General features: G+C 43.1%; 1 protein-coding gene across 25 annotated transcripts in view; it reads right to left on the bottom strand.

Moving 5' to 3' along the window:
• LOC101801054 (uncharacterized) overlaps window positions 1-19,910 on the bottom strand; it is a 31,565-nt gene that overhangs the window by 1,387 nt on the left and 10,268 nt on the right. For 4 of the 25 annotated variants that reach the window (XR_005267023.2, XR_011810483.1, XM_072040513.1 and 1 more), the window contains 8 exons: window positions 19,750-19,888; window positions 19,140-19,259; window positions 17,919-18,004; window positions 16,056-16,228; window positions 8,684-8,870; window positions 8,432-8,605; window positions 6,913-7,001; window positions 2,142-2,626 (listed from right to left, as the gene is read on the bottom strand). Coding sequence is in view for 3 of the 25 variants with exons in the window: in XM_072040513.1 (XP_071896614.1) it covers window positions 19,253-19,259; window positions 19,750-19,888 (146 nt within the window). In the remaining 22 variants the exon portion in view is untranslated. Of the gene's footprint in view, window positions 1-26; window positions 1,161-2,141; window positions 2,627-6,904; window positions 7,002-8,431; window positions 8,606-8,683; window positions 8,871-12,216; window positions 12,374-13,270; window positions 13,433-16,055; window positions 16,229-17,918; window positions 18,005-19,139; window positions 19,260-19,749; window positions 19,889-19,910 lie in introns of those variants that run through there. The other 21 variants (XR_011810485.1, XR_005267025.2, XR_011810479.1 and 18 more) reach the window with 19 other exon arrangements.

The raw sequence follows: 19,910 nt of genomic DNA, 5'->3' as shown, positions 1-19,910 counted from the left end.
AACATTTTTGTATCATCTGCTCAGAACAACTCAGCATTTTAGAAAAACATCTGTAACTCATTCTGATAAAATTCTATAATTTTCTGTTGTCCATACTGCCACGATGCAGCACGCGCCAGACCCTGCTGCTAGCGTTGGTAGTTCCACTCAACACAGAGGAGAGCTAAACTACTGGGCAGATTTTTATTTTAAGAACTTGCTGTTAAATGAACAAAAAGAAGGATTCTCTTCACTGCACAAGAAACCATATACATCCCTGAGGAGTTTATAGAAAAAAAAAAAAAAAGTGAGGCTCATAGCTGTTTTTCAACTCCATGTATTAATGAAACTTACAGTGCTTACAGACCAGAGGCCAAGGAGATGTCTGAATGCAATTCAGACTTCTGAATAATTCAAAACATTTTAATAGTGTTTTCTTGCACACATCTAATTTCAATATTTATCATTAATAAAACATTAACAAAATAATTTCCACTTGCCTATCTGGACAAATACGTATCTCAAATGATCTACTATTGTACAGAATCACCAACAGCACTGCTAATACCTGAAAGCTGCAATCTTTATCCAGTCAAAGCTTCCATTCACAAGCTTCACACGTGGTACCCAGCCTGCCCTTCTCACTACACTGCTGGTGACAAGTTTCAGGTTAGATCTCTTGACCTCCTTAGTCTTAGCCAGAACTACAAATATTACAGACTTAAACCTCAGCTTCTCCTACTGTATTTTGAATACTGTTCAGACGCTCTATGCCACAGTTGATATACCCATGTATTTTTGTCAGTTTCATCTCGACATTTTATCTAACGACCACCTGAATTTGGATTTTTTAATCCAAGGTTGGAGCTAAGTTCTCTTCTGTGTTATCATTTTTGTGCGCTTTTCAGAGGAGTTTTAGTTCACCGGTTTTAGTTCACATTTTATCATGTTAAGACATTTTGCTCCTACAACTTGGAGATTTCCTTCCCCCTTTTTAAGGGACAACAGATGAGTTAGCATCTATCAGAAAGATGGAGCTAATGAGGATAGAAGGAGGACAGACATCTCCTAAAACAGGCAAAAAGAAAGGCCAGCATCTTCCTCTTGAGGATTGACCTCTGTTCCCACCTTCTCACCTCTGCCTTTTCATTTGTGCTCACTCAAATGTTGGTGTGACTGTCCTGTGCAGAGAAAGGGGTGGGCTGGAAAACTGCCGGAGTGCAAGACATGCAAGACAACTAAATTGCTTCAAATTGATTACTAGTTAGGCTTAATGCAAAGTTATTGACCCCAGTTTCAATTCTAGACTGCTGCTCGTTTCATTATTTATAGAGTGCAGTCCTTACCAAGTCGGTGTGGTGTGATTTATAGTTTGCCTGCTCTACGTGAGTTAATAATTGTTGGCGCATAAATGGTCGGAGGTGAAATTGCCCTCAATCTTTTCCTGTTTTCCTGACAACTGTTGCTTGCACATAGGGGAGAAAGCACCGTTTAAATCCTCCCCACCTAACTCATCTCCAGAGCGTTAAGTTATGACCCGGAGTTTAACATGCCTTTTTGCTCAAAACTCACATTTTGGTGGGGAAAAAGAGTTCATTTTACTGCTGGCACAATGCTTCACTCGCTAACTGCTCCAGGCAACACTGTCAGATAAGAATCTGTGTCAGCATCCAAGCTCTAACCCATGGCCAGGTGCGTTTCAGGAACCCCTGCATAGATGGTTCAAGGCTCGGGCCAAAACCTCTGGGTGTAGCTGCTCACTGGACACGCTTCTGTGCTCAGCTCAAGGCAGAAGTTAGCGTGCTGCCACCTGTTCTGTTCCACTCTTAACCAGGAGTTAAAGCAGCAGCATTACAAGCCGTAACAGATACTCTCTTTTTAAAGACCAATTTTACAGTAAGTGAAATATATTTTTCAGACAAGCTAAATCAACAAGTGCTTGCTGTGCTCAGTTTGGGTGGATGTGTAGTCGATAAGCTTTTAAACACCTCATTTAACTTCAATTCTATACACGCTGTGTGTTGTTTTTAAAAGGGTCCTGAAAACATGTCCCTGGAATTTCAGGTTGAGGTGTTGTTTCACCTGTTCCTTACTACACATCCATGCACAGTGGTAACACAAAGACAGAAAATATTGAGGGAGCTGCACCATGCTGAACTCACCTTGCATGAGAGGGCCAAGCAGTCTCTTTGACAGCCTTCTTTAGTGTTTCCTGCCAAGCTAAGTCCATTTCTAATCACTGCTGAAGGAAATAAAACAACATTGAAAAGATGCCTGCAGTTTCCTATCATGCCATACAAAATACAGAAGGAGGGGGGAACAGGATGGGAGACACTAATAGCATAACTGCAGTTTTATTTAGAGAAATAAAGATGTTTTAGCATTAAAATAATCAAAATTTTCAAGATAGCTCAGCGTAGCCTTGCCCAGTTGGACGCAGTGGGTGATTTCTGCCCTAAGGGAACCAGGCTCCTCACCTCCCAAACTTGTAGGTTTCCATGTGACTCCTTGCAGCACGGAGACATTTAGCTTCTTCCTCAGTGCCCATGAGGGAAGCTCAGCGTGCTACTTACCAGTAACGTGTCTGCTTTTAACAAATCATCCCCCTTGTCCCCAGAGCAGCACAGACAGCTTCACAGCTGGGACTCTGCAAAGGGAATTGAGAAATAAAACTTAGCACGTGGGAAGGTGTCAGAGCTGTGTGTCGTGGCAAAGGTAGATGAATCTCTACGAGCTGTCCTTGCAGAACCCTGCTGGCCTGCTCCCCCCCCCCGCCAGCATTTGACTTTGTCAAACACAAAAGGATGATGCAGCACTTCAGAAATTACACCGAGCGAGAGGCTGCAGCGATGCACATCCAGTGCCTTGCCCTGGGCGTGCAGCGGGGCCACTGCTGGGGCAAGGGGCTCCTGCCCCACTCGCAGGGTGCCAGCCCTCCTCCCCCTGCCGCAGCAAGTGCAGGTTGTGGGTCCGGCTGGGCTGTAGGACGGGTACGATGCCAAGCATCTGGAGTGCCCCATCTTGTGTCTGAGCTTAAAAGTCCTCTCTGATTTTCTCCATCTCCAAGACAGATGCTGAGACCTGGACCGTTCATCATCCAAGCACAAAGGGAGAACGGTCGGACAATCGGCGCTGTCATTAGCAGGGGAATTGCATTACTCTGTCGTAATAAAGCCAGCCAAAATGAAGCCTCCTGCTTTCCTGGGCTATGAAAAAGCAGCAGCACAGTTTCCTGGGCTGACGGAGAGAGGAGTTTGAAATTTATGTGTAATATTGATGTTGCAGAGTAGGGATAGGAATGTTAGAAACTGTTCAGCACAAGTTCTCCTCCCCACTGACAATAGCAAAAACTAGCAGCGGGGCCTCCAAAACTACCCACAAGATGTACATGGCAGAAGTACCCAGCCAGTGGTTATGTGTGCCAGCTGGATGTGCAGCTAGCCCCAACAGCATTTCTCAGCCTTTCAGAAATAGCAAGTATTTTTTTATTCTAAAAACAATCTGAAAAATTAAACACAAAGGGAACAAAATTTCCCTGTATTTCCACTGAGATTACAAACTCTTTTTCTCAGGCTGACGTGGGAAGCACGCCAGACAAGCACACCACGGGGAAAATCAGAGCCACCCACGCTGGCTGACAGGTGACCCAAGGTGTTAACAGCAGAGGTAAACCGAGCAGCACTCGGGGCACCCAGGTACCTCTGGGCTGCGCCTTACCACACGAAATGGTAAGGCACGAGGACACAACACCAACACGAGGGCACCCCCACCAGCGCCGTGGGGTTCAGAGGCTCCCCTGTGCAGAGCAGCCCCCAGCGGGCCCTCCCAAAATGTGCCAGCCCAGCAGGTTCATGGTTGTGCCTCTCCTTAACACCCAGCTTCCCGCAGATCCTACAGAGCAGAGGCACGGACACGCGTCTATGAGGAAGTCTCTTTCTAATCATAGGAGAAGAAAGTTAAAATGCTATTTTAAGACGATTGCCAAGACTCAGCTCCCCCAGGCAATCACTGAAATACCCAAATACACCAAAACAACGCAGGCAATGACGAGCAAGCACAGAGCCTCGTCCCTCACAGCGCCGTTCCCTCTCCCTGGTGTTGCTGCCGACACGAGATAAGAGCTGCAGATTGGAGGGGCTGCGTGCCGGAGAGGCAAACAACCGCTGTGCCGGCAGGATTAGCGCATCAGTGAAAGTCTCCTGGCTATCTCACAGCACACGCTGGAATTTTAAAGCCTTCCCCCCGCCCCGGCTAGAAGCGATTAACTCCTGCAGGCTTCCAAGGCAGCCTGTAGCTGACTGGGGCAGCAGCACAGGACTGGGGAGCACTTTTCTTTCACTCTTCCCTTCCCTAGCTCGGTTCCAAAGGCTTCTCAGTAAGAAGATGGTTGATGCAGCAAGCATTAAAGGTGAAGCAAGGAACCTGTACATCAAAATCGCAAAACCTCAGAAAACAGCCATGCCATTAGGTCCAGCTCTCAGCAGTCAGGTGTGTTTCCACCCAGGAAACAGTCTTGTGAGAGGCTGAGAGCACCATGTGCTTGGTAGCTCTGTCATTTCGTGAAAGTGGAAGTGTGCCCCGCTCAGCCTGTCCTGAAACCCTCCGTCCTGCCTTCGGCACAGCGTCCTGCCTGCCAGGGCTGCTTTCAGCTTGGAGAGCAGCCCGGAGAGAAGAGGTGAGGAGGATGCTGAGCACTCCTGACACGACCTGCTCTTGTTTAGCCCATGCAACCGTGGGTACTACTGCTGCTGTTGGAGCGTGGAGGAAACATCTCCAATGCACTCTCTGCTTGGCTTTTCAGCACCGGATGGCTGTGCCCCCCAGAACACAGGCAAGCAGGCGTTCATCAGGGCTGGTCTGACAGACCATGGGCAAGGGAGAGTCACGGACTCACCACCCCTGCACACAGACAAGCACGGGGTGCCGGGTATCCGTTAAAACTTGCTTTCTCAATCAACACGGCCGGACCAAATGGAGTTCCCCTGTCAGGCAAAGCTTCGGAGGGAGGCTGTAAAAGAAGGGGGTGAAGCACCCGAGGATGCTGAGCTGCTCGGAAGCTCCACCTGCAGGGAGTGCAGCCAGGACTGAAGGAAGCCAGGCACAGGGATGAGAGAGGAAAGCTTCGGGGGAAGGCAGAGCTGCACCTCCCCAAGCGCCCAGCCCCAAATCCCCTCAGCAGCTCCCGGCGGGGCTCCCTGGGGACAGTGCCCAGACCCCGGCTGCTCGCCTTGGGCTCAGCCCGGACCTCGGGAGCCCGCTCCTGCCCGTGCTCAGCCTCCAGCCCGGGGCGGGGGGGCCCCTTCTCATTCACCCGCCCCACCCAGAGCCGTGCCGGGGGCTCCCAGCCCCGTGTCCCCCCTGCCCCCCCGGTCCCCCCACACGTACCGGCGGCCGCGGGGCTGCTCCTGCGGGCGCGGGGCGGCGCCGGGCCCCGCCTGCAGCCGGCGGCGGGCGGGAGCGGGGGCGGCTCCGCCTCACACGGGCGGGCTGCGAGCGGCCGCTCCCCCCTCAGCGTCCCCGGCACCCACACGGTGTCCCCGGGGCCCTCTCGGGTGTCCCCGGGTCCCCGCCCGGCCCTGAGGGTCGCGGGGAGCCGCCGAGGAGAGCCCCGGCCCCGCGGGGTGACGCGGAGGAGGGGTTTGAAGGGGCCGTGGGGTGCTGAAGGGCTCCGTGGCGAAGTTCTCGTCAGCCAGAGCCTCCGGCTCACCAGCAAGGGGCACGGCTCCACCCGGCATGGCCTTGTGCTGAGGTGGGGGACACGGTGCGAGAACCAAACCCGCCTCACCAAATGTGAAGTGGGGCTGCTTCAGCGCCACAGCCCGCCCGGCGTCAGGGAGTCACGGAGGTTGGCAGACACCGCCAGGATCTGCTCCAACCACCCCCTACCACCGTCACCACCAAGCCATGTCCCCGAGCACCACATCCAGCCTCTCCTTCAACACCCCCAGGATGGTGATGCCACCAACCCCCTGGGCAACCCGTCCCAATGCCTGACTGCTCTTTCTGAGGGGAATTTTCTCCTAATTCCCAGCCTGACCCTCCCCTGGCACAACCATTCCCTCTGCTCCTGTCACCAGTTACCTGTGAGCAGAGGCCGACCCCAGCTCCCCGCACCTTCCTTTCAGGGAGCTGGAGAGAGCAATAATATGCTCTGTGGCGTGCATAGTTAAAAGGAGGCTATTTTAATTAAAACTTTGTTGATGGAAAAATGTTCCAGCTATAGATTTTTCTTTTTCCTGAGTCTCTTTTATATTATGCATTGCTTTTACGTTCTGCATACAGCTGTGATTTACCAAAGCCCTTTCTTAAAACTAGTATTTCTTAAAATATTTTCAAGTATTGCAACCACATTGATTAAAAGTAGGAACAAGTGTGATCGGAGCAAGCCTGAGCACAGGCCACAGAAATGTGCTGCCCTAGTTTTCAACCCTGTTACTACCAAAAGTACATCACAGTGGCAATTGCACGTTTGCTCCAAACCTTAGGGCACAACATTGATTTCTAGATCAGGATTATTTTTGGAACGTCCCATCCTCCTGCTCTCAAATATGGTTCAACAGTTTTAAACTTTGAATAGCGAATATAAATGTAAACCCTAATTGTACTTTCCTGCATGAAGATACCTCTAACATTAAAAACATAATACATAACCCACTGCTACAAATTTGATGCTTCTTTTTTGTTGTTACTTAACATGCGCATACTGGTATAGCTGAAATAAGAACAGCACTAGGCAGCAGTGTGTTCACTGAGCTTCATGTACATTATAATGAATCCTCAGCCCTGCATGAGCATAGCTGACTTACCATCAGTCTTCACTGCGACTGTGGTGAAATACTTGGGGAAAGACCTGTTCTTTTCCAAAAAATGGGTGAAACACCCCAGACAGCAGTAGAACTTGAAGCATGTGCTCGGTGTTACGTACGTACTCACACTTCCACGTAGGCATCGGTGTCTTTGAGGCTCAGGGCTGAGCTGCAGTGATTCGTAATCTTATCCAGTCACCAGCAGGAACACCTGTGCTAAAACATTTGGAACTATTTACATCACCATGTTTGCAAACTTTTCTGTGAAGAAACAACATTATTTTCTTAGAACTTGTCTAGATACTTATAAACATGCTAAGAAGTTAATTGCAACAGTATGTTAAACTATAAAGGTGGTGTGCCCTCACCAAACGAGATACAAGGTGTGGGTATTAAATATAGGTGCTAATATGGGAGAAAACAATTGTCAGCAATAAAAACTGAAGAAACCAGAAGAGGGGTTATAAACCAAATTATGTTTCTATACAGCAGTTTTTTAGTCAATTGAATGTAATAGATGTTAGGTACTTCTGCTTCCACAGGTGTTAGCTGATAATCTAGAAAATAATAGAAAGTCTGGGAAGTCTGTCTAGAACAATCTGAGAAATCTTTAAAAAAACAAAACTTAATTCACAAAATGGGTATTGGTTGTTTAAGAAAACCTGTAATATTTTGAAGAAATTATATCATACCACATCTCATTGAAATACTGTTCAAAAGCCCACAGTAAGAAAATATGTTGGTGTTTTTTGGGGAACAGGGATGACAAATTTTCAAAAAAAAAACATTAAGTGGGAAAGAGGAAGCTTTTGTCCTCTGCCTTCTGTAATATAAGCCCTGAAATTGCTTTCCTTACTTCTGCTTCCCAGTCGGAAACCTGATGCCTGATTGAAATAAACCTCATCCATTCTCCATCATTTTTATACATCTCCCAGCTTCTGCCATCGCTTAGCAGTTTTACCACTAGCATTGGTAAGACAGTGCATATTCAGAACTGAAAAGCATAGCTGTCTGGTTTAGGTTCTGTCTTTTGTAGCACTGTTACAATACATGGCTTATATATGACGAGATAAAAGCAGGGCCGGAGTCTGGCCTAAGGAAGAAGACTTTAGGACAAAAGGTTGATGCCAAGCAGTTTATTACATATAGGACATTAAATCTGTAAGAGAAAGTCAGGGATTCATTGACAGTTGGATTATTAGTCACGCCAGATAAAAGTGCTTGGTGGGTTGAGATACTTTTGTAATGTAGAACCTCATTTTATATGCACCATATGCTCCAGAAGCATAACTAAGAGAAAAAATGCTTTCAAGAGAAAGGAAAACAACAAATTACTGAAAATTCCAGACTGTTTTGCAAGTATCTTGTGACTCATGCCAAGCAGTTTCACCATACTGGATTCTCTCAGGTTGTTCTAAAACTCAAAGACAATTATACTGAAAAAAACTAATGCTTTCCGAATGCTCTTGGGGCTTTTCACAGGCGGGAACTGTGCTGGAATTCAGCGGAAGCCAAGAAATGTTACAGAAATACTTCTGAGTATTAATTGTCATTTGAGATAATGCTTTGTTAACAGTGGAATTTCTTCCCGCGGAGGGAAGATGACCATTTCAGTTAGTGAGGAGTCATTGGTGGCAAGCCCTTACCTGGTTTTTGCGCTAACGGAGGAGTAAACTGTGCTCCCCAGGGAATGGCAAACAGCGGCTTCATCTTGGTGGCACAGCAGTGACAAGGATTTTTCTGTTTTCAAGAAACTTCTCCGAATGTTGACTCTTGCTGTGGTGCGTGTAGCAGCCAAGCGCTCGATCACCAGAGCAGCCCTACACATTCATCATGAAGGAAAACTGAAACAGCAGTAATAAAAACTTCCAGGAGCCTGGGGGGAAGGGCAGCATTACCTTTTGCTTCTGTCTGTGTCTGAAGCTGGAGATGACGTTGCTGGAAGGCCTGAGCCTGAACATCAGCTGTCCACGAGATGCAGCATGGACACGTGGCTCCAGCCTTCCTCCTGCCTCACTGCTCAGGCGTGGTTTGGAGACACAAACCTCCCTGAGAACGCAGACTGTCCTTACCCTGTGCCCAGTGCTAGAAAACATAACACAGGAAGACAGCAAATACCAAATATTACTTACGTTTTTGTGAATAAGGCAGTAGAGCAGGCAGAGAAATACTCTTAATTTACATGCAAGTCTTCTTTTCGTTCTTGTTTGCTCAAATTCTAAAAGCAGTGAAATGAAAATTCCCTCAAAGCACTGGAGGACACTGCAAACACGGCACAGGCCTGCAGCACAGCAAGGAGATTAACCAAGCATGAGGCATTAGAATATTGCAAAGAGGATCAAAAGAGATTTGTGACCGAAAATCCACACACCAGAATTACAGTCAGCTGAGAAGCTGGGCAGACAGAAAATGGTAAATCTTTTAAATTTAGATGTCTTCTAAAATAAACTCAAAGGTTGGGATGTGCGCTGCGATGTGTCACGCGAGGCCTCCTCGTGACGCGAGGCTGCAGACAACGCCATCTTCTTTCTAAACAGAGAATTCTCCTTTTGTGATAATATTTAACGTGATTTTGCTTTTTTGCTACGAAACATGGCCACTGATGTGCCCAAAACTAAGAGCCCTGAGGACAACAGCAGGCAAAGCAGTAGCCATGAATAAACTGCCATACAAATGGAAATAACACGGAGAAATACCAGCAATGTAAGGACCCAATCACCCCATAACACTCCCTTCTCCAAAGTAAAAATCAGTCCTAAGGTTTCCAATACAAAAGAGATTAAGATAAAACAGGAAATAGAAAATTGCAAAAACCCAACCCTTGCCTGGAAGATCAGTTCCTAAACCCTTTGAAATTCAGCCATAAGGACAAGCTGCTGACAGGCGTGCAGTCCCCTCACACAAAGGACGTCCTCCACTTCATGCGCCGCTCACCTGCCTGCCCAGCACGCCCAGGGGGTGACATCCAAAGGGCCCCAAACTTACGGTGCAGTCTGAACCCAGCAGTGCGCTAATGAGGCGGGCAGGAGAATTGCCTCCTGAGGGGATTTTCAAATAGGAAATGAGCCAGAAGAAGAACAGCTTGAAAAGAAGCTGGGGCATAAACTGCCTGAGAGGCTGCATTAGGGCGAAGACCGAGGGCTGAAGGAGGAGAGTGCTGAGGATACGCGGCCCTGGGGGAGGTTTATGGGGGACTGGATCAGAGCTGCTGCTGCAGAAGACGGTTTCATTTTCTTAGATTGCCTTGTTGGCTGAGATCAAGTCCTGTGTGCTCTTCTCTCATACACCAACAGCACCTTTTGCTGCACAAATGTCAAACACGTTCCTTTATAAAGTCACAAAATGTCTTCAGCTGTCACTAAAATGAGAAAATCATTTGCAGAAGAGTTTAATTTACTGACAAAGAACTGTCCTCATGATTGCCGTACATAATAAATATTTTGTCATCTGCAGATATTATCCAATACCCTGATTATTTAATTATCTTGTCATATCTAAGGCTACTGTCCAATATTTGATATCCTTTCCACCACATATCAAGAGGTTTTCAATTGCATAATTTTAAAATCAGAACTCTTGTACACACTGAAATTTAAACAGATTAAATGGCAAGAAAAAAAATGGGGGGTGAAATAAATGATTTTTCTTTTTTTCATAACTAGAAATATTATCTATAACCACATGGCAAAGAAAAAAATAAAAAATGACTTAATTCACAGTATACATAGGCCATGATACCTCTAACTCTGCCTTGATCTAACTTCGGTTTCTGGAGGAAAGAATAACCTTTAACATGGTACAAGTAATTTCTCCTGGGGGAAAAAACTGTCTTGAGGGAATCGTGAGCACCACAGAACACTCCAGCTGAAATAAAGGGTAGTTACGGATGGTCTGTATAATGCTTACACTTTACTAAGAGATTCACCAGAGCATGAGTGCATGGCTCAGGAGCCTTTTTTAAGGTTATGGCCTACTGTTCTGCTTTTAAGTCTCAGTCTGCCTAATTTCCACTTAATTTTAATTCCAGATTTCCACTCCTACCTCAAATACAGCAGTGGAAAGAATATTTTAGCTGGAAGACAGACTTGGACAGCACAAGCTTGCTATACAGAGGCTTTGACTGCTTTTTTTTTTTTTAGATGTTTTGATAAGAACATTTCTAAAAGTTTAACAACTGAAAAGACTGAAAATATTTAATTGGGTAAGATGCATGAGTCTAAACAATGCATAAAGCTTATGATCAGGTAAGGGCTGCTGTGTTAGTCCAGGGCTCAGGAACATCCATCAAGAAGTATCAGACATTTGCATCAGTATGGGATGGAGTCTCAAGTCTGAACAAGGAAACACGTGTACATATAGTTGTGTACACAAATAACCTACTACGATCTAGTATCTCAGACCTAAGAGCTGTCTTGCACTTTGTTTTGGCACAGTGTTACATGGTTAACTTTACCCGTTTGATAAAGTAGTTGGAAAGGTAAAACAACCACCGAGAGACAAAGGGATCACAAAACATCCAGCAAGACTATCCTGTCCTGGGTGGTCTGCCAATGACCCCACAGCTTAATATTGCAAATTAACTCCTATTAACTGGAATAACTTTCAGTTCTCCTTTGGAAAGACTCCTTTGCAAAGAAGTCTGTTCTTTGATGTCTGAATTAAACATTGTTCGTCCCACGTAGTTCAAAGTTCAAGATACTGCACAGCATCTCACTAGCTGGAAAAAGTTAGTCAAATCCTGACTCTGTGATCAGAAGCCAAGCCACTGGATGTGACTTCCACAGCAAAACTTATGTCACTCAGCACCAAAACAAGCCCGCATTTAGTGAACGAGAGGAGTCATTCCGGTAGCTCAGCCAAGAGCCCACAAACACATGGTCTGACAAATTCTTTTCAGCAGGCGTCAATAGTACAGACAGACAGACACATTATTTCAAGGCTCATTTCGTCTCAATCAGAGGGGATGAACTGGAATGAACAGTTTCAGCCGAACAAGAATATTGAATATTTTTATCTGTCTCATCTACGAACAGCACCACGTAATATCAGCAATTAAATAACTTCATTTCTGTAACCTCTGCCGCTTGCCACCTTTTATCTAGCTCCTTACAGGCTTGCAGAGGTCTCATCACCGCAGCATCTTAGCACATCGTAATTTTTGTTCTCTTAACTATCTTCTGAATGGAAAATTAGAAAGAAAATGCAATGGTGGGCAAAGGAGGGACAATGAGAGGGAACAGGAGGGATAGCTCGCAAACCCTGTAGGCTTAACCTGGGCATGCACTGGAGTACTGCACAGAGAGCTCTGATTGAACGAGCTGAGGTACGGCACCAGGCTAACGAGATTATAACGCATCCTTTAGCAGCCCTGCTGTTGTGCTGCATGGCTCCGTGTTGCACTGACAGCAGGGACTCATCCATGTCTGCTCACCCGCAGTTGGCTCCAGTGTTCCAGTACGGGGTTGCTTTGCATGGTGCAGGCATGCCCAGCAGCTGGGCAGGCAGGTGGCTGCTTTCATTGGTACAGATTTGGATGGTTGGACTAGATGATCTTGGAGGTCTTTTCAAACCTTAATGATTCCATGATTCTGTGAAATAGTAAAGGTTATTTAACCATTAGTACTCCTATTGCTGCTGGATGGGAAGTACTAAACTGATTTGTGCAAGGTCACACGCAATCTGGAGGCCAGAATCAGAAAACTGGCCCTTCAGTTTAACATAATTACCCCTTGAGCCAAGACTTCACATTAGAAAAAGATGACTTCACACTTGCCTAAGTAAGTGACAAAATTCTCATTGACATCGGTAGAGACAAGACGCAAGTTTGAAGATCCTTTAACCAAATACCCTTAGTGTCCAATGCCAAACCTCTGAGTTTTGCCAGTCGTCTTTTTCTATGCTGAAAGAAACATCCCAGGCAACTACAACATATTTACAGTTGTAAACAACTTGCTACTCAATTAACTATTATCATGACTTTAATTAATAAAGCGTTTTGTAAGTATTTTCCATAGTCTTTTGACAGAATTGATTTAAAATACACTAGATAGAAATCTGCTACAAATACAAATATTATTTAATGCAGATGGATTGTTAAATTTACTTCCAAGACTTGCTGCACACTTATTATTCAAGCAATCTATTCCAAACATACCCAGAGTGACAATAAATCAATGACTTGTAACAGCGAATGCAATACATTATTCCATGGATACCACACACAGCTATCACATCATCCTGTTGTGATATTTGCTTGATGTTCAGATAATGACACAGTTAAGAGGATGGTGTTCCTCACCTTTTTCTTAATGTGAGTAAAGAATGAGAAACAGCTTCTTGGAAAGGTGCTTGTTCAGAAACAATTTTGAAGCGTTAGCCCTCTCAGGAGAAGGAGCAAGAATCTCTTCTGTCATCTTACATAAGTAGCCTGTGAGCCATGTTAATTATTTCCAACTGAAATTTATAACAAAATATGGAAGACTTACTTCATTATTATGAGAAGTTGCAAGTTTTGTGTGTTCTTAACTAATTAAAGGTTCAGTTCGTTGAACGATATGCACCAAGTAACAGCCACTGCAGCCGGGAATTTACATTCAGGAAATTATTTTTGGAAGAAGCTCCTGGTTGATGCAAAAGGGCAAAGGCCACTGGAATTTGAAATCAAGAAGTACAGTCTATTAGGGTTAGATCCACAGCCTTTGGAAGTCCATATGATCTAATAAATCATTTTAATGCATGTAGATCAGACTGCCTTTGGAATTTGTAGCCTTTAGCGATATTCTGCAATATTTGATTGGTATTTACTTAAGGTTTCATGTGTGTGCTTGATAGAGAGTGGAATTGCACACAAGGTTTGGTTTCTCCAAGCAGCACTGTAACTGTTCTTTGAATCTTCATCATTCTTTAAATTTCATATCATCACTCTGGTCTTTGAAAGAAAGCGATACACATTCTCTGCCTTTGACTCTGTTGGTATTATAGGCATGAATAAAGAATTTTACAAATGTTGTTGGTGTCCCTTTGGATATTGGTACAGCTTTTTTATTCTCTGTAGCAGAAAACGAGTAATAAGATTTTGCCTTTTTTTCCTTTCTTTTTCCTGTCTACGGATTTCACAAACGGTGTTAGAAATGTTTACAGGGGCGTGTTGATGAACTTAACACAAGTCACTACGAATAGTATCCATTTCCCCCATCCCCAAAGACTCAATGCTACAAGAGTCATGAGAAGACACTTCAAAGATTCTCAGTCACTTTGTAAAGTCATCTCTGAGTGTCAGTCAAGTGAGCAAAGCCTGTTTGAGCTGTGAAACCTTTTTTTCCTCTTTTTCTTTACATTCTGCTGCTCCTATGCTCATGCATATAGCAAATGGGAAAAAAAATAATTCTTAGTTCTTGAAGTCTTTGCTATACAGCAGGTAATTTTATAGGTAACATTAAGTATGAAAACCACTGCATAGTAGTAAAAATAATATCATCTTTTTCAAATTTTACCTTGTAATGAAAGGTTTTCTAAAATAGAAAATAAAAGTCTATGTGATACGATCTTACCTTTGAGAATTTTGGGGTTCTTGTTCACTGTTAAATTACACTTAAGGGATGTCACCAACAGAATTATGATCTGTTGTAATTATTTCCCCAATAAAACCGCAGTATTTGAAGTAGAACAGTGCTTAAAACTATCATATGTATCTATATATAGAGATATATACACAAATACATACATGTAACTTAATATTCCAATACATTGTTCAGGCAAATTTAATCTGTGTAAATTTCTTTTTAGATACAAGACACTTTAATCTCATGGAAAAAGCCAGAACCACCCAAAGCAGTTCTCATGACATTTATTTGTCCATGCTCAAACTGGACATGACTGATACCTTCACTCTACTTCCCAGACAGACAGATTTATAGAACAAATAATTCAGTTGAGATTATTGAACATGCAGTCAGTCAGAAGGAAGAACTAAATTGCTTGCAAAGCTTACAGGATTTTATGTTTATTTTATATATATTTAATATATAAAGGACAATAGGACTGAATAGCTCAATTAAAATGTCTGTTCAACATGCGGGTGTTTTTGGAGACTTTCAAATACTGGTATGCAGAATGAGTAAATAAAAGACAACTATAGTTAATCTACAGATGTATTATCAATACACTGACATGCCTGAAGTACTGTAGCCACTTTTAAGATATCGTTGATTATTCCATCCTAAAACTAACAACCCCCTCATGGAGAAAACAGAGAGAAGGGGAAAAAATGGCACAGAGCTGGAACAGCCTAATATTGAAGAAATGGAGCTATTAGAAAAGAAAGAACAGAAACCTAAAATTGTGCACAGAACAGAGCAGGCAGATAAGAAATTGCTGTTTACTATTTCCCATAGAAAAGCACAACAGACCCTATAATGAAAAGGAAAAGAAGAAGTAAATAACAATAAGAAGTTTCTTTATATAATACCTAACTAGACCACAGGAGATGCTACCTTTATACTGAATTCAGAACACACAGCTTTACTGTAACATGCAAGATAAGGTTTGGAAGGGATATCTTATCTCATGACTTCAAGATAAAGACAAGCCTTAGCAGAAATCAAAGCGGAGACCTATGAAATGGCAGATTATTTTGCATGCTTATGGACATTTCTTGAGAATTATACAATTTCTTAGTGCTCATGATTTTAGTAAAGAAAAATAATTCTACAAAAGACTCAAAGATTTTTGTTACATGTTAGATACATAGATGTCATCTCTAATTTCAAAGCCTCACCAGATTTTGCAAGTTTACCAGGCTTGTTTGAATTATTATAAAAATAAAAAAATCAAAAAACACCACAACTGGAGGCATATGACTACTCTGACACTCAGGATAATTGTACTGAGGTCCATCAGCTTTTCTATTGATTTCTACCTATTAATGATATTCATGTTCTATTTGGATTCTCTGATCTCTTCCTCAGACCATGTGTAGAATAGCAAAACAAGTTTAAAAAAAAAAAAAGGCCAAGAACAAACCAGCAAATCAACCAATTAACCAACAAAAAAAAACAAAGCCACCCTATTTTATAAAGGCTGCTGCTACTGAAATGTGTGAACAGATTATCTAGATGCAAACTGCAGCTGATACTTCAACTTCAGTTCAGGCAAGCTTGCTGTAGGATACAAATGAACCAGTGTAGATAGGATAAAAATGGGTCAGTTCTTTAGCCATGCCTCAAAAACTGACCTGAATGCTTTTCTGATGAATCGAGAACGTGCACTTACCCCAACGAAAACTCTGCCAGCTGTGAGCAGGTCTTCCTGTCAGTGTGAATCACATGTTAGTCATGACTACTCAGTAATTCAGCACTGATTGAAACAAGGCAGTGGTGGTCCATTTGGGCAGGCTTCCTCCAGTTCCTTGCCTTTCTACTGCCTCTGTTACTATTTTTGTAATTCTGTGGAAGAAAGAAGGTGAGAAAAGTTACCCCAAGGCAACATTCTGAAACAAAATCTGACCTACCCCAAATTCAGATTTAAACAAAACACTTCATGTTCAGCCCTGCGTCGATGGAGGGCTGATAAATATTCATTTACCACTGCTGCAATCTGCAGCTGGGAGAAGCGTGCCACTCCCATGCTTGGTAGATGTTTCTTTGGAAAAAAAGAAGGACTTCTTGCAGAAACCATGCATATTAACACTGGTTGTCAAAGAGCAACTCTAAGTTGACAACTGGCTTCAGTGGGTCAGCTTAGAAAGTCAGATGGTTTGCAGGAAATACCCTCTCTGAAACGACTCAAAATGTAAACGATAAGAGTATTTCAGGACTTTAATCCTTTAAAATCTAATTGAAAAGAACATATCATGCCTAGAAATTACTGAACATGGTGATATCCACAAGCTACAGATATCATTAGAGTGAAAAATACTTTTTGATTAGATTCTCTTCAGGAAATCATAATAAAATTACTGGTGTCATAAAGAAGTCCCATGAGCTGGTACGTGCAGTGCAGTGAGCTGTACCACTCTGGGCTAACGCAGTTTGAGGCCATTCAAAGAGATTGTTGAAACAAAGAGCATCTTATTTGCTTGGTAGAGCTTTCCAAGGTAGAGCTTTTCCAAGGTGTTACACGAGTGGAACATACGTTGCTCAATGGTTGGATCTGTTCCATGTGACCCAAAATAGAGGCTACAAAATCATCTATCAGTTTTCCCTTTTTTATTACTCTTCAGTAGTGATGAATACCTGCAAATGAAGTCTAAATTTAACCCGATATAGTAATGGTCAGATAATTAACTGTTAACTTCACTGATGAATAGACTAGCCTATTAATTTGTAGTGATATCAGCTGATACAAATCTTGGCCCCAAGTGCAAGAAGATAAGCCTGTCACTAAATATTTAGTATTTTTAAGTACAAAATAATTCCTCTGTGAAAGAGGAATAAGTAGTTTCTTCTTATCATTTTGGTAGACTTTTTATTTTTTCTTTTAAGAAATGCATACCATTTGATGTGTAAGAGAATTCAAGGAATTATTAGTGGTATTAGTGTTTTCCTAGCTAATCTCTTTTATTAAGCCAACCAGCACAGTAAGAAAAAATGAGCAAGCTTTTGAACACAGAACCTGCTCTTTTGGCTCAATATCTAATTAAACCCAATATTGTATACATGTGTGTACACCCTCCCCCCCATAGCTACACAAATACAAAAATAATATTTTTAATGCAATTTAGAATCTAATGAAGTGATTTTTCTCTACCAAGTTATCACTGGGATACTGAAATTAACCACACTGCTTTCTCAGAGGTATTGATATAAATCATTAGATTACATCAGCCAAACTTTAGAACTGGTGAAGCAGCCAACTGTACAATTCCAGTCAATAGCTATTAATTCACTTTCCTTTGATCTAAAGGCATTGGACGAGGTGTCAAAATGCCTTGCGATCTCGTTAAGCCACTGGGATGATTTGTAGAAAGTGTAACACACTAATTTGATACAATCAATCTTATTTCCTGTTTGCATTGCATTACTAATTTTATCATCCATCTATTTCAATCAATATGCGCTACAAAGCCTTAAAGGTTTGGTTAGGCTAATTTTTTAATCAATCACAAGCTTTTGCATGCATCAAGACTTTTCTTACTTGTTAAAACTTCAGGAACAGTCATGAACTACTTGCTTGCAGTTCCTCAGATTTATGTACTCCAAATATCCTGGTACAAAGTTCACCTGGCATAAAACAAGCTTTTTGTACTTATCACAAAGCAGCATACAAACAACTCTGTATTTATTAATCTGGATATCCTATAAATATTTTTTTCCATTAACTATTCTACTTCTGTATAACTCCTAAATCTTTTGTGTAACTGCAGAGGTGTTTTGAAGGTTTATTGCTGATGAAGATGAAAAGCAACCAACAAACAAACAAACCCCAGTCAATTTCTTTGTGGTTTACCCTTATTTCTCATCAATGAGTCGGTTGGTGCTGCCAATTAGTGGCTTGATGGGATAGAAGAGCTTGTTGAGTCCCAAGAAAAAACACATAAATTTTTAAAGTAGCAGCCTCTAGATTATGAAGAATTAGAAGTGTCTCCTAAAGGAGCCAGAGACAATTCCCAAGAGGAAAGGGCAGTAAAGCTAATGCTTTAGCCAGTGTAGACTGTTATCCTTAAGTTGATGCTCTTATGTGAAGCTTCACAATGGAGCTCATAAATAAGAAACATCTTTAATACATCAACAGGAAGCAAACAACAAACAAGAAAATATCTGGAAAAAAAATGAGAGAGCAAAAGCTGTATTTCTTCTTCTTACACAACAGACAGTATTTAAAGTATTCTACAAGCAATGTCTTATGACTTCCTGAGTTATTTTTACTTTTCAAATATTTACATTTACAGTATTTAAACATGGATCTAAATACTACAAATGAAAATCTCTGACAAACACCTGTGTAGTGCCTGCAGAAATTGAGGCACCATGCAAATATGATGCTGGTACATGTGCTAGCAACAAGGGCAGAACACTACTGTACATTTTGAATGTCTATTTAATTGTGAAATTATTGCACTAAATTATTACTGGAGGTATTACAGCATGACTCCTTATGTCCCACCCCAAAAAGAGCTCAGAGAACATATCGCCACCACAGCTACACACTGCTGGAATGATATACCAGGCTTGCCACTGCAGAAAAATGGTTTTGTTTTAACCACTGGAATTTGATGCACGTGTACAAATTCACTGTCCGAAATTCTAGTTTTACAAGACTTTACTTCAAAGCCAGCTCCTCTGCTCAGAAAAAACAGAAGCAGAAGACAAGCCGTTCTTATCCCCGTATATGCTACATCGCTACGATTTTACTTACCATGCACAGCCAAGCAGGGGGCAGGTTTTGCAGGCTGCCCCTCTCCTGCCCATTCCTGCCCTCAGTAGAGTGAGGACCACGGAGCGGGACCAAAGCAAAGACATCTCAACCTGTCATGCACTAGGAAAAAAAAAAAAAAGAAAAAAAGGAGCCTTCAGAGCTGTAGCATCCCCCCGACTTCCCCCATGCCCCAGCGGGTGCCGTTCCCCAAGAGCCCAGCAGGGGCCAGGCAGCGCACAGCAAAGCAGGGAGCTACGGGCAAAAAAGCCCCGTGCAGGCATTGCGCAGAGGGGGACGTGCAAGCTCTGCTGCTACCAAAACGAGGTGCTTCGGTATTTCATGTGCTTTCATTGTGCAAATGTAGAAATGCCACTTAGCCACGTCCAGCAACAACTCCTTGGGCGAATTTCACATTTCCCAGCAGTGGTGGAGAGGCTGAAAAGGCAGGGCTCCAAACCAAACAGCCCACGGGAGTGGTTCTTGGCTACACAGCCTCTGAGGGCAACAGCAATAAACCCACCGCCACCCCCTGAGGTCTGTGAGGATTTTGTGCTTGTCCTCACTTCAGGGAGGTGATGGTCTCCCTGTGACAGGTGTGCACCCGACTGACCTGAGTTTCAAAAAACGCTGTGGACAGCGAAGGGGCAAGCCACACGCCTGGCTCTGGGGATCATGCTCCTTTCCTCCTGTGACCTGGGGCTGTTTTTCTTCAGCTATTCTAACAGACATTGAAGAAGAATGCAGGAATTCTGGGCAGAAGCATAAAAGATA

The sequence above is a fragment of the Anas platyrhynchos genome, chromosome 7 (genome assembly GCF_047663525.1).
Source record: "Anas platyrhynchos isolate ZD024472 breed Pekin duck chromosome 7, IASCAAS_PekinDuck_T2T, whole genome shotgun sequence".
In the NCBI taxonomy this organism is placed as follows: domain Eukaryota; kingdom Metazoa; phylum Chordata; class Aves; order Anseriformes; family Anatidae; genus Anas; species Anas platyrhynchos.
Note: the sequence above shows the minus strand (reverse complement) of the source record. Positions and strands in the feature narration are given on the sequence as shown.